Source organism: Pezoporus flaviventris, unplaced genomic scaffold (assembly GCF_033815535.1).
Source record: "Pezoporus flaviventris isolate CSIRO_AGI_PZ_B2104156 unplaced genomic scaffold, CSIRO_AGI_Pfla_v1 ptg000031l, whole genome shotgun sequence".
Classification (NCBI taxonomy): domain Eukaryota; kingdom Metazoa; phylum Chordata; class Aves; order Psittaciformes; family Psittacidae; genus Pezoporus; species Pezoporus flaviventris.
In genome coordinates this window covers 19505069-19519809 of record NW_026892579.1, presented here as the reverse complement: position 1 = coordinate 19519809, position 14741 = coordinate 19505069, and the positions used below count along the sequence as shown (strand labels likewise).

The window sequence follows — 14741 nt, the reverse complement described above, 5'->3', positions numbered from 1 at the left end:
ATTCTGTTAATTGCGTAGCACACATCTTAAAAGTGCTTTTCTGAAATATTTTCTGTAGTTCAAAGTTATGATATTGAGATACTGCAAAACATAAAATGATTAAACTATCTACTTTTTTCACTTAATTACATGTTATCTGTCATAGAAGTAAAAATAAGTACTAAGCAATGTAATAATGAGTCTTTAAAAAAAAACACCACAAAACCGCTGCTAAGTGAATTACGTCAGCCACTACGAAAAAATCAATCTTTCTGTTTTTCTATTTCAGTGCTTAGGACACCATAGTAAGAACTACAAATTTTATAAAAACATATTTTGTTACTATAGGTTCATCGCTGGGTCAATTATGAATCGATGCTGAAGGAATGTCTTGTTGGGAGAATGGCTGTCAAGCCTATTACTGCCCCAAAAGGTGAGGTTTTTAAGAATGCAGTAATGTCTACTATGCTGTATTAAAAAATTATCTGGAAATTGCAAGGAATCCTCTTTACAGGGAGAGCCTATTCTGGCATAGAGATGAAGGCTGTTGCAAATATTCAGTCTTTTTACAGCAGATACCTGAAGATGAATCTGGTTTATGCATGGAAACTTTTTTAAGTGATGGACTGCTGCATTTTTTTCTTTTTAGTCACCAGAAACAGACGTGCATGTGTTGTGGGCATATATATATATATATATATATATGTGTGTATATATATATGTATATATATGTATACATATGTATATATATGTATACATATGTATATATATGTATACATATGTATATATATGTATACATATGTGTATATATGTATACATATGTATATATATGTATACATATATACATATATGTATGTATACATATATATATGATTTGTTGGGTTTTTTTCTCCCACATCCCTGTTTCTCCTTCTGATCCCTGGGGGCAAACTGTCATACCTCTCTTAGCTTGAAATAAAGTTAGTATTTTCAGTCTGGTGATTTCAGCAGCAGACGTGTCTGGCAAGTTGCGTATATATTGAGATCTTTGAATACACTTTATGAACAGTTATCCTTTCCAGAATACTTTATTTGGTTCTTTAGTTCAAATTTAGTTGGAAAAGATTTTGCTGAGACAACAGACTCCTCTGAGCCAGGACAGCAAGAGATTTAGTATATTGTCTAAAATGCCTATGATGGTTTCCAGAGAGTTTAATCTTCAGTATTTGTTTCGGTTTGTAGGCCACAGCAAAAATTTCTTATAGGTCGGAAGCAGACTCTGTTATTGGAGTATTGACCCTTAGCACAACGGCAGGGAAAACATGAGGAAATTAATAGTTGCAGCTCTTCTTCTCAAATTCCGTGGCATCTTTTAGTTCACAAATTCATCTCTTGTAGCTCTTAAGCTTCTGGCAAGGTGCACCACATACCTCCTTAGCACTTATATCGCCTAACGGTTAGGTTGAGTTTGGTCTGTACATGAAGAATAATATCTTATATCTCCATGTGGCTGGGTAGCTGTTTCCAGTGTGGAGCTTCTGGGGAGAATGCACCAAAGTATGAAGAAACCTCAAAAATGTAACTGCTTAATGGAGTCGAGGTGTTACAGATAAATTACTGCTACTTTGTCAGCTCAGTGAGAAATTTAAAAGTAAACCTGACTTTTGCAACTAGAAGGTATTCTTGAGACATGTCTTTGCTCCTGCCAGCTATGACAGTCTGTTTTCTGCTGTATACTTTTTTGGCTTTCCTCCATAGTAGGACTCTTCTGTCTGTTTTGCTGGAGCAAATTTTGCAGGATGAAAGTTGCCAACTCCATAAAACCAGTTCCATTGCTTGTGTCTGTTAGCCATTTCAGGCTTAAAAAAAAATGTAATCTCACTAAGAATCAACCAGATTAGACTGGATTTGCTAAAATTCTTCACTGTAAAATTCTCAAAGTTGACTTTGAGGTCAAAAGCATGATTAACTAACTTCACTATCAGCCAGCAATAGTTGTAGTCTCGCATCCTTCCAGAAAGACCTTATTCAGCAAAGTTTGCGTTTGAAAACGGAATAATACTAAGTAAGGTGCATGTTTTTGAATGTAGAATTAAGTGGGCTCGTAAATATCAAGGAAAGACAGGACTTCAAATTATGGAATATAGTGGTGTGGTTTTTTTTGTGACAAGCTGAGTGTTTGGCATTAGGCAAGTGTTGGTACTTGCTGTTTTATACAGTCTCAATACAGTGCAGGTAGGGCATATATAGGTTTGTTGGGGCATTACTGAAAGATTTGTGGTTTAACTTAGTTTTTCTTCCTGTGTTCTGGTGTATTTTTCAAAGATGGTACAATTATTTGGTCATCAAACTGTATGAGGAAGCTATTGTCCTTGCGTACTCTAGTGTGCTATTTCTTTAGGAAAGAAGAGTCTTTTGAAAATGGTGGTTATAAGTGATGTTTTGTCAACTTGTCTATTGGGAATGCTACTTAATGGTATGGTAGTGGCTAATAGGAAATTCTGAAGTGTCCCTTCACTTCCCTGAAGTGTTACGGTGGATCTGTGCACTGAAACATGTAGTGTTTATACTTCCTGAGAAGACCAGTGCAGTAACCAGAGCAGTCCTCAGGCATGTAAGAGATGTTTTCAGTGTCTCCCTCAACAAGCGCATACAGCATTAAACTGCTTGCTTTCGCTTCAGGGTGCTCAGCTCTAAACACTAGTAAGGACATTAGTTTGTTGTCTGGTATTTTTCAATCCTGATAATGTTTATCAGGCACATTAGTACATGTCCCTGTGTTACTTCAATGGTAACGTAACTTAGGAGTCGGAATGCATATTGTAATACTCTTAATTCAGTGAGGTTAGACTGAGAGCTATGGTGTCATCCAAGGAAGAGAGGTAGGGCTGTGTCTTGGAAATGCCTCGAACTGTCCTTAAAACTGCAATGCCAGTTTTGGTGCAGTTTGTTAAAATGTCGTGATGTGAGAGCAGACTTTTGAACACAAAAAATTACCTTTCATCAGAAATGACATTTTGTAAATTACTTGCCTATCCTTTCAGAAAGCTTGAAGTGATGTACTCTAGAATAAGAATACACAGGCATCTGGGTGAACTGTCCCATTTATCTTGAGTTTTTTTTGTTGTGGCACAACATGAAAGCCTTTGATGAACACAATTCTTGGGCAGCTCTGAAGTTATTTTGCACTATTGTATGTGTGGTGTTTTGTTCCAGGAACATTTCCTTCACTTGCAGTGGCATTTTTCCCCTGGCAGTGGCTGCTGTGATGCAGAGCCCTGAAAGGGATTCAGAAGAGCAGGGGAGAAAAGTTCACGTTTTGATTTTCATAAAAGGGAGCAGAAGGAACACACTGCTGTTTCTCCCACTTCCCCAAAACTGGCTCCAATCAAAGAGAATATAAAATTCACCTTTATATTGAGACATTGAGATGTGCAATGTAGAAAAGGCAGAAAGGGGCCTGGGCACATCCAAAGAGCTTAGTTTCACCAATTTGCTGTGAGCAGAAGGTTATGTGGCTGAGAGGTGCAGTGCCTTTCCACTCAAGTTGAGCACCTTATCTATGACATGATAAAATGTTTTATTCACCTGCTTGGTTGTTTTTTTTGTTTATTTAGTTATTGTTTTGATGTTTTGGTTTTTAGGGTTTTTTATTTCTGCTAGTTGTTGTGTGTTTGGAATAGTTGCATACCGTGGATTTAATGAAAAATTCAGATAGTAACTTGTTAAATAAACTAATTTGACAGAAGGAGCTTACAGAAGCATTATTTTTTTTCCCTTGGGTTTCTGCCAAGGATTTGGTTTCGATTTCCAGACGCTGGGTTGGTCAGATTCAGTTTCAACTAAGTGTTGTCACAACACAAGTGTCATTGAAGGTCTGACAGATCTAGTGAGTTTCTTAGCTGTGAAGTTTATAATTGCAAAAGATAATCTGTGGTGTTTGTTTTGAAATGCTGGAGTTCTTGCTTTTCCTGCCCTTTAGTGCTGTGCAACTTCTGGCATGTTTAACATGCTATTTGTTTAATTATATATAATCTTGGAATGGCAACCAGTGCTGCATTTATTTGAAACTTCTTGACATACAGAGCATCCTGGTCAATCTGTTAATGTTTTGGAAGGTTTAGTTGTGGATTCTTACTTAGCTTATTTCTTTAGCATGATGTGTGCAAGTACTGTGCTGCAACTTCTTACTGTGGTGCTCATTTTTTCTTAATGTTTGTAGAGATTACTTCTGTGTCTGAAGAGAAGAAACAGCTTAATGGTAAGTATTCACCTGGAGTGAGGCAAGGAGTGAATCTGAAACTTAGTTAATATTATTGAATGAGCAGTGTTTGTCCAGGCTTCTCTCTGTCATTATGTTTGAATCTGATGTTGAGGCTTTAGTGATCTGTGGAAATTACAGAAGGCAGAATCCTAATCAGGTATTGTGAATTCAGTGTTTAAAAGTATTTAAAAGGCTGCTCTAGAGCAGTATAGATAAGGGAAGTATGAGATGGATGAGCTTTCTGTTTGACTGAGACTAGTTAGGTCACAAATACTGTGTGCTGTAGAAATCCTCTGTATCAGAAAAGATAGATGGCCATAGGGTTGGAGTAGCAGGGTCAAGACAAGATAGTTCAGGTTGGAAGGAACATCTGTAGCTTGTTCTGTCTGGTCTCCTGCTCAAAGATAGATGGTGTATGATACTGCTCATGAGCAATCTCACCCTTATGGGAAGAGGTGAGGAGACAAAGGTATGGTATTTTGGTTTTTCACCCTTCTGCCAATTTTTCATTGCAGCTTGTCTATTGCCTCTTGTCCTTCTCTGGAGAAGCATCTGGCCGTCTTCTCTATAATTCCTTCTCTCCCACCTCCTTCTCTTTAGCTAGTTGATGACTACATTTGGATTTCCTCCTTAGCCTTTTCTTCTGCAGGCTGAACACCCACAGTTCCCTCACTGTCCTTTCATATGTTATGCTGCTCCAGCTGCTGACCATTTTGGTGGCCTTTCTCTGGACTTGTTCTGGTATATCAACATCTGTCCTGCACCGGGGAGCCCAAACTGGACACAGTACTCCAGATTGGCCTCGCAAATGCTGACCAGAGAGGAAGAATTGCTTCCCTTGAACTGACGGCTGTACTCTTGTCCAGGATAAAGTTGGCCTTCATCACAACAAAGATGCAGTTATCTGCCCAACTTTGGCTTGTCTACCAAGTTATTGGGAGATTCTCTGCAAAGCTCCTTTCTGTCTAGACAGGCCTCCTGCTTGTTTTGTTGCATCAGATTTATTTTCCTTCCCCTGGTGCAAAATTTTGTGTTGCTTCTGAGCTTCATGGAACTTTTGTCAGCCTGTTTCTTCAGTTGGTCTACATCCCTTCGAATGGCAGCCATAACTGTTTGTGTTTTGACTGCTTTTTATGCTTTGTAGTTGCTCACTTCCTTCCTGATAGTGGGACATTGTGTGCCCTTCAGGTTCCTAATGACACTATGAAACACTATCGGCATTCCCTGTTCTTAGGTATTAGTTCTGTAACTAGCCACCAGTTGGACTTTGGACTGCTGATCAAACCTTTTGTGACTGACAGTCCTACTAATTTTCTATCCAGATTTTAACCCACATATTAAGCCCAGCTCTCTCCAATGTGGCTATGAGGATAATGTGAGAAACTTATCACTAGCCTTGCTCTCCCATGGGATTCTGTGAAGCAGTTCCCAGAATTAAGTAAAGTTTGCTCTCATGAGATGCAGAGCTATAATTCTGCTGTTCATCCTGGTCACCTTAAACTCTTTCATTTCATGTTTGCTATTAGCCTTTGGCTTCACCACCAGCTTTTCTTTACTTATGACCACCATGACCAGTAGAGCACTTTACTTAATTGCTTTATTGATCACCTGAATCATAGAAATACTGTCTTTTTATTGCAGTGTGACTTCTTGTTTTCACATAGCATCATACAGCATTGCAGAATAATTCATAAATAACTTGGTTTGCCAGAAAGCTCTGTTTTATTGTGGCTGTTCACATATTTCTCTTGACCTGCAAAATCAAAGAGGAGCACGTATGACCGTGAATTTCTCTTACCCGTGGAGGCCAACCTAAGCATATGATATATGCCATAGAATCAGAATGGTTTGGGTTGGAAGGGACCTTAATGATCACCTAATTCCAACCCCCTGCTGTGGGCTGGGACATCTTCCACTAGACCTGATTGCCCCAAGCCCCGTCTAACCTGGCCTTGAACACTGCCAGGGATGGGACAGCCCTAGCTTTTCTGGGCAACCTGTGCCAGCACCTCACCACCCTCACAGTGGAGATTTTTTTTCCTGATATCTGATCTAAATCTACCCTCTTTCGTTTTAAGGCCATTTTCCTTTGTCCTGTCCCTACAGGCTCTTGTAAAAAGTCTCTCTCCAGCTGTCCTCAAGGAGGGCTTAGCCTTTGAGAAGGCTTTTTTGTTAGGTAATTGGTTTTCTTTTGCAAGGGTCTGACTGCTGTGCCATTTAACTTCCTTGGAAGCTGCAGATGGTGTATACTTTAGAGGCAATTAAGGATCAAAGAATAAGTAATTCCAGCAAGTGTTAACTGCTTTGGGTTAATTCCCCCTTTTGGATGATGAAATAGTTTTGACAGATTGGATTAGATGTGAGTGGCTTTCTGTTTATCTACTTTCCACATGGTGGAGCTACTCAATTACTATGTTTAAGCTTGTAGTCAAACTGCAAAATTTACTAGCATTTAGAAGAGGATAATCTACGTAACTGGGAATTCATACATTATTTGATGCATAGCCATTTCATGTTTGCAAGGTTTAATTTGAATGACCTTGAATCTAGAATTTACCAACTGTTATCTGAGACCTCTACTGAGCTATTGTCCAGGAAAACTGCTGTTCATGTGGAGTTACAAATCATTCTATATTTCTGTCTGTGCAGCTGTCTCCATCATGATCCTATATAAGTATTTTGTTTTAAAAGCAACTGCAATTCTTCATCAGTTTTATCTGTCATCTCTGCTCAAGTTTTTGCCAAATACGCTAAGTTTCTGTTAGGCCAGAGATTAGTATAGCTGATATTTTCAAAGACTGACCAAGTGTTGCCTCCCACAAAAGCTTCTTCAGACTGTTTCACGTTGTTTAATTATTAAAGTGAGTAACTGAATTCTGTGAAAATTCCTAGAGAAGTGCAAAGTAGATTAACTGGCTGATGTGAAATTGACCTTGTGAATTAAGTGAGACCAGATATCTCAAGTTGAATTTGTTCATCTGAATTGTATTAACAAATACTTCTGTTAAAGGAGATTCATTCCAATAACCCTTCTTCCATGCTTCATTATCACAAAGCGTGAAAGCACAAGCTAGTAACGGATGAAACTGGGACTGGGCTATGTGTACTGGAAGGGTTGCATGCACAGGTTCTGCCATATATGGAATACATTTTCTGAAGTAGAACTTCATGTTTTAGGAGCTTACTCTCCAAAAGAAAGTGCTGAATAAAAATAAAATTTAAAAAGTGCATGGATGCCTCTGGCTGCCTGAAGAAATGAAGCCACTAAATGTTGTGGAGGGGTATTTAGAACATTCAGTTTCTAAACCCCAAAATATCTCTGATTCTGATTTCAATTCTCAGAATCTCTGATTCTGATTTTGATTAAGCGAGCATCACAGTAAATATCTTAATGACTCTCTCCTCATTCTAGGTATGCTTCCTAAGAAGAAAGTACCGTGTACTTCTTCTAAAGATTTAACTCCAAGGTAAACTTTTTTCTTTTGTTGTCTGTCAAACGTTCTATTTAATAGTTCTGTGCGGTTCTTAGAAAATACAAGCAACTTCTTCCATGGTTAGCTCTTGATGTTTCAGCTAAATGAGTGTATATCATTAGCAGCCTATTTCAGGTAGGAAAGCTGAGGTTCAGGCTTAAACAACTTGCCAAGGTCATGTTGACTGTATAGGCAGATGGTGATGCAAGGTTCTCTGCTTGCTCTGTTGGTTTCTAATGCTTGCAGTGCCTCCCATCATAAAAAAATGCATGGTCCATATTTGTAGGCTTTTCATCCTTGCTTCTTGAGAAAGCTCCTAGAAAATTATTCCAACTGGCCTGCTTACTTCTTTGACTTTAGTTGATCTGACCATTAATGTATGAGTTGGTATGCCTTGGAAAAGTACTCTGTTTCAAGCTGAAGTATAGTAAGATATGATAGCCATATGCAAGTTTCTACAATATGCAAAGCGAAGCAGGCACTAAAACCCCACTGTGGTATCCCTGCTGTTGTCCCTGAGGTATCTTTTTGCTCCATGATACCTTGAGTCACCAGGGTTTATTTTCTCCCTGTGCATAAAAATGTCCTGTAAATGTGTAATTTGTGGGCTAGCTACATGCAGTCATACAAAATATTGTGGCTTGTGAACAACTGGAAATGTGGCTTGCCTTCTGAAGTGATCCCCAAACCTTTCTGCCTTTCTTCCTGTGTCTAGCATTTTCTGGTGTGTGATATGTGCAGCCTAGAATGTGTTGGCTGTCAAGAGTGTCTACTGGGAGGGACATTCTCCTCTTTTGCATTTTTTTTTTTTTTTTTTCTGGTCCAGGAGTGCAAACAGTAGATGGAAGTGGCTAGAACACTGGGGAGAAGAGAAGGTGGCAGCAATGTAGGTGCGAGGGGTTAACTTTGTTGTGGGGATAGACTTGACTTTCACTGGCGGGGCTTGCAACCCATATAGAAGTTAAGTGAGAACTATAGATGTCTGTGGTGGAGAGCAAGGCATGAGATTGTCAGACATATGGTCCTGATGAAAATGAGTAGAGAAAGGAATAGCTTTTCTGGGTTAGGTGGGTAAGTTACTTCTTGGCAAGTATATGTCCATATGAACCCCTCCAATTATCATTTGGAGGCTTTCGGTTTCATACCTTTCTCTGGATTTATTGCAAGATTTGGGCAGCTTGGGAACATAGGAATGCAAAATCTTGATTTGTGGAGATGAAAGGAACTGTGGTTTTGTGGTATGTGAATGCAATCTATAATTCTTGGAAGCCACCCTGGCTGTATAATAATTCTGTCTGCAGTCAAGATTATCATCATCACCTTAGTAAGGTTCCTATACTGCAAAGAGGATGCAGGTGCTTTTTATGTAAAACTAACACCATATAATTTTAGCTACAATGTGCTAACGATCAGGGTGTGTAATTAGACTCTTTTGTTATCTTAGCAGTATTTTCAAAACCATTAGCTCTGGACTTACCTATTCAAAAAATAGTAAATAGTGTATTTGGCTTGTAAATTCATGAAAGCTCTACTTGAAAACTGCTAGTTAAATATATTTTGGTATACCCAAAGAAAGTATATATTCTTCTCTTTACTGGATTTCTTGTTTTACAGTTATGACTGGTTCCAAACAGATAGTTTGATCACCATTGCCGTATATACTAAGCAGAAGGTAAGTGTATTTTATGAAAGGGAGAATTACAGGATCCATTTGTGATCCAGCTTGAATTCTGAGAGAACTTTATTCAAATGTTTTTTTTCCTTGTCTATGAAAGGGTATGAATGCAGACTCGGTGATACTTGACTGTGAAGACAAACGATTAAGGGGAGAGATAATCGTGGATGACTACTCATATCTTTTAGAAGTTGGTAGGTACAATAATTTTGCAATTTGAAAGTACTACATTTTCATTCTGCTTTATTAAACTCTCATCAGACCATATGTTTTTTGCAGATACCATTTAGTATGTTCCTTCTCTTTCATTAGAGGTAATTAAAGTACCTTGTTGTAAATGAATTACATTGTTTATCAACTCACATCTTCATCTGTTTAGTATCTATTGAATTTTTACATGTGGAATAAAGCGTGGTAAGAAATTGATGTTTATGTAGACTTTTTCTTCAAGCGTATTTTTGATAGTTATTAAGATGCCCTTATTTGAAAGGGCAAGTGGAATGATGTAGATAAATGCAGATTGGTAGCTGTACATGAGTCAGTGTTAAAAGTAATGGGGGGGGAAAACAATGCCTTTGTTAATGTTATGTAGTAGGCCTGCAGAAGTAACAAGGGAAATTTCAGGGCCTGATAAAGATTCATAGAGTTCTAGGTGATTAGTTCATTCAGTACTCCTAGCCTTAAACTGTGTGCGTATTTGACAACTAGAATGTAATTTTGTTTTTGCTTAACATGGAGTTTGTTTCTCTTAATTTCAGATTTGAATCATGCCGTTCAAGAAGACGTGGCTGGTAAGTGCCATCTCTTGCAGCCCTTGTGTATCAATTCTAATATCAGAAAGTGGAACTTCAGTTTGTTTTTCTGACTTGCCAGGCACTTTACAATTTTGCTTACCACCAGGTTCTGACACAATCAGATCAATCCAAATAATTTATTTATTTATTTATTTGTTTTAATTGTGGCATTTGGACCTGTGAAAGTAATACATTGATGGTGCTTTGATTCCTATGAGTATGACTAAATGTTAAAATCATTAAAGTTGGTTCTGTGGCGTATTTTTAAACTTTGCTTAGACTGGGATTTTCTAGCTTTTAATTACTCAAATGGCCTTGAGAAGAAAGGTACTAGTAAATAGTGGTATTTACCAATTTTAAGTAAAGGAGGACTCTGAATTCATGAGCCTTCTTTTTGAACTCAAGGGCTGCGAAGCTTTTCACAATGTATTTGTTTTAAATAAGATACATTAATTATGCATAAGTGCTTGTTGTTTTAAATGCACTGTAAAGCATTATAGAGATATCAAATTAAATATACTTCCAGCTATCTTAATGTAACAGGTTAATTCCATGTGTCTTGAGAAATGACTAATTCTTCTAAAATGTAATTATAATGGAGGAGTAAAATTTTTTTTTGTACAGAGTGTAATTAAAAGTAACGATATGAAACCTTTTAATTTTTAGTAAATATTGCTGAAAAAGTCGGGAAAGTAGAGATTATCTTAAAGAAAAAGGATAACGTTCATTGGAAAATTCTGGGACAGCCCTTGGAGAATCATAATACGTTTATGAAACGTACGGACAGAGGTAAGCAGTTTCATGCCCATGTTACCAGCTGTTGTAACCCTTTTTTGAGCTTGTTAGTCATGTTTGGTCTCTCCCAGGATTTTCTTTTTCTGTAGTCATACCTTCATTTCTTTCAGCATTGTTATCTGGTCTCATTGGAAGCTGGTCAGGAATTCTCTCTGAAAGGGTTCAGCTTAGAGGTGTTTGTCTTTGCTTTGCTGGCTTGTTTTGTCCCACAGTGGAATTGGAGGTTTTCCAGGCTTGCAGAAAGACTGGAAGAACCTAATAGAGGAAGGTGAAGACTGCTTGAGCATTGTTCTGTCTTGTGGCTACCTGTGTGCTCAATACCCTTTCTGTCCATATGAAAACTTCAGTAGACCCTGAGGAGATAATGACTGACACAAGTCCATGCACTATAGGAGTAACTGTAGTGAAGGAATAAAAAAAAACTCCACTTCCAGCTTTACTGCATCTATAGTAATGTTGTTCTAGCAGACTACATCTTTGTAACTTGAGATGTGATTATTTAAGGACTTCAAGCCATGTGTAGGTATCAAAGCCAGCCTTGAATAAGCTGATGTGTCTGCAAGAAGCAGTAGTTGTTGTATGAGTTCAGTTGTGGTAACAGAATAGTGTGAACTTGATGCAGCACCAAAACGTATTACCCTGATCAATGTACTGCTTTTTTTTTATACCTATATTTGAAATTTCTGCACAATTACATTATGTAACATCAGGAGCATGCTTGTACTACTGCAGCTGTCCAGTTTCTTAGGAGCCTCCTTGACCTTTTGCCTGACAATGCTCAAAAATTGACTGATGTTAGTCTGCCTTATCATGTGTGAAAGCAAGGCTGTACACTTGTAAGAGCTAATTAAATGTTCACCATGTTGTACACCTCTTACTGGCTCTCATTTGTGCTACTTAAGCCTTTAAAGTTGAGACGTTACTGTGTTACAAAAAGGAAGACCAGCTGCATAAAAGCATCTCTCTTTCACTCCCTTTAGCTTATGTAGAATGTAATTTTCCTCATGACAGTTTTAGCAATTATTGAGTCATGCACTTTAAAATCAGATTTTTCAATATAATCCTCTGTATTTAAGGGGATACAACCTGGAATAATATGTTGTCCACTGTCCATTGCTCATTTTCTCCCTCCTTGCCATTTTTTATGATTAAGAAAAACAAAATGAGAAAATAAGAAAGAACAAGAGCTGTACAATATAGTGGCTTTATGGATCCTTTGGCTATTAATAAGGCAAGGATGATTTGATACAGTTATCAGAAATACAAACTGAGCATTAATAACCAATGCATCCTAGATGATTGTTCTGCCTTTTTTTTTCCCTAAGAAGTCAGTCTCCAAAATAGCATTTGTTCTGTTATTCAGAGAAGTATTACAGGTTTTGGATAACTTTATTATGTATCACTGATGAGTTCAGATGAGTTTAAATTGAACCTCCAGACAACTGAAGTTAAAGGACTTGCTGAGCCTAGGTTTCTTCAGTTTCCTGATTACAAAGGTAACGAATCTAGCAAATATATTGGTGTCTATGGCTTTTTAATCCATACTCCAGAAACTTTTATTCTGCAGGTTATTTAATTTTGGAACTTCAATTTTAAAATGGAACATGCCAGGAGGTTTATAGAGCAAGAGTGTTCAGGCCTAGATATCTGTCCTTTATTCCATTGCTGTGCTTTCAACTCGGCCATAGAATCTACATGTTGGAAGCTTCTTTTCACTCAGTTTAGTCTAAAGAAGCCACTTTCTGTTTCTGCTTAGAATTGCACTGCCTTTTACTCCATTTTTAATTTTGCTTCCACTTCTGTGGGTGCAAAATAATGTTACAGGTGAAGAAACTCGCGCCTTGCACAGTGTGAGTACAGAAATAACAATTAACAACTCCAGATAATATCCCTATCTTTATTGGGTGTGCGTTTATTTTTGTATGCAAAACTGCTTTTTCTGAAGCAAAATTACTTTATGCTGGAAATGATATAATCAAGACTTCCAGCCTGGTAAGTAATTTTATCATGGCTGGAAAGAGCAGGTGGAACAGCTGGCATAAGATATATTGGGATTTGAGTGTGAGCAGCAGAAGCAGTACCAGTGTTGAAGTAGTTCCTTGTGAGAGCTGCTTTGCTTCCAAGATGTAAACTGGCTAGTTAAAGCTATAAAATAGCTTAATATCTAGTATTTCTATGCAGCACTACATATAGGGTAGCACAGATGCCTTGTGTTAAATATTCTGTTCTTTTTTTTCACTTGGATTTATGTATCTTCTACTGCTTAATCTCAGCATTGCCTTTTCTTTCTGATGAATGTGAGAGTCTTAAGACACTGTAACTGATGATTTCCAGTTCTGAAAATCTGGGAACAGATTCAGCAGTAGTGTTATCTTATGTCTGATTTTATTTATTTTGTTCAAGTTTTGTGTATTTGTAGTTCTTTTGGAAAGAGCTTAGTTCTTTTGGAAAGTTACTGATACTTTGATACTTTCTAATAGAAGTAATAATTTTATTCAGAATATTTCCACACTTCCAGTTTTGTGGCAGGATTATTCTAAGGCTATGAATAGTAGTAAGTGTTTATGGGAGCACTGATGTTTAATTCCTTGGGGTTTTCTTATCTTGTTTTTCTATAATTTCTTTTTTGATAATTTCACACATTTACATTTTATTTAAATCACAGGCAGAAGGGCTGAAAATCAGGCAAGACTGACACTTGAATACTTTACTTGATTTTATGTTATTACTTGTTCACATGACAGCATTCATGAATGAATTTGTGATTTGTGATGTGAGGGGGTGACCACCACAACCCTCCTAAGTGCCTGTACTTTTATTTTGCCAGTGGCCAGTTCTAAATTCTACAGAAAAAGAGGTGAAGCTGTTCTTCAGAGGCAGTGGTGCAATGCAGAGATGATACTGGAAGCCTGTGATAACTACTTGCTATGAAGAATCAATTAGCATAACCCCTTTCTCCCCCTCATCTGGGAGTATCACTTTCCCAGCTTAAATTGCCTATGGACTCTCAAATTCCTGCTGAGTTTAGACTAACATTTTGGCCAGTGTATCTGTTAGCTAACTGAGAGGAAGGAACAGAATTGTGGAATTTCTTCAAAGTTGAGGGGAATTTTAAAACAAATATTGATGTAGTTTCAGGAACTACACTGTGTCTTAGGATGTCTCAGTAGATTCAGAGGAATATTAATACTGTTTCTGCTCCTTATGAAGGATTAAGTGCTTAGTTAGATTAAGTGCTTAGTAATTATTTATACCAACAGTATTTAATTGAAAGCACAATTCAGTATAATTAGATTGTTAGTGTAGGGAAGTTGGTGACATTACTCTTAGCTAGCTATTATGAAACTGTTCATTAGGAAGCATAAACAAAAGCTAATGGTCTTAGTGCCAGCATCCTGTGACATTTAAATGCAGTATTAAAAAAGGAAGGTAGAACTTTCTTGTTTAAACAAACACCAAACAAACAAAACCCACAGTGCAATGATATAGTACAGTTTTTCACCTAGGTATTAAGGCATGATTTTCTTGTAGGTGCCTTTTCTGGGAAATAAGGTATGGAAGCTCACTCATGAGGGGATAGGTTGTGATCAGCACTGCATATCATGGTTCTGTGTCGAGGTGGAATTGCAGTGAAGTCTTGGAGGTTGCAGGCAAGCACTGTAATACTGTTACATAGATCTGCATTTTATCAAAGATCTTTTCAAAAGACAGCAACTGGGAAAGAAAAAAAAAAACAAAAACAAACCAACCACCAAAACCCACCCAAACTTGAATTTCAGCGT

The 14741-nt window shown here is 37.6% G+C and overlaps 1 protein-coding gene across 1 annotated transcript in view; it reads left to right on the top strand.

Annotated features, from left to right (window-relative positions):
• The window catches only part of LOC133272825 (cytochrome b5 reductase 4), a 48288-nt gene that overhangs the window by 6541 nt on the left and 27006 nt on the right, over positions 1–14741 (top strand). Inside the window, exons 4-10 of the mRNA XM_061460369.1 lie at positions 328–412; positions 4181–4219; positions 7635–7689; positions 9310–9367; positions 9471–9564; positions 10129–10161; positions 10831–10953. Coding sequence (XP_061316353.1) covers positions 328–412; positions 4181–4219; positions 7635–7689; positions 9310–9367; positions 9471–9564; positions 10129–10161; positions 10831–10953 — 487 coding nt within the window. The remainder of the gene's footprint in view (positions 1–327; positions 413–4180; positions 4220–7634; positions 7690–9309; positions 9368–9470; positions 9565–10128; positions 10162–10830; positions 10954–14741) is intronic.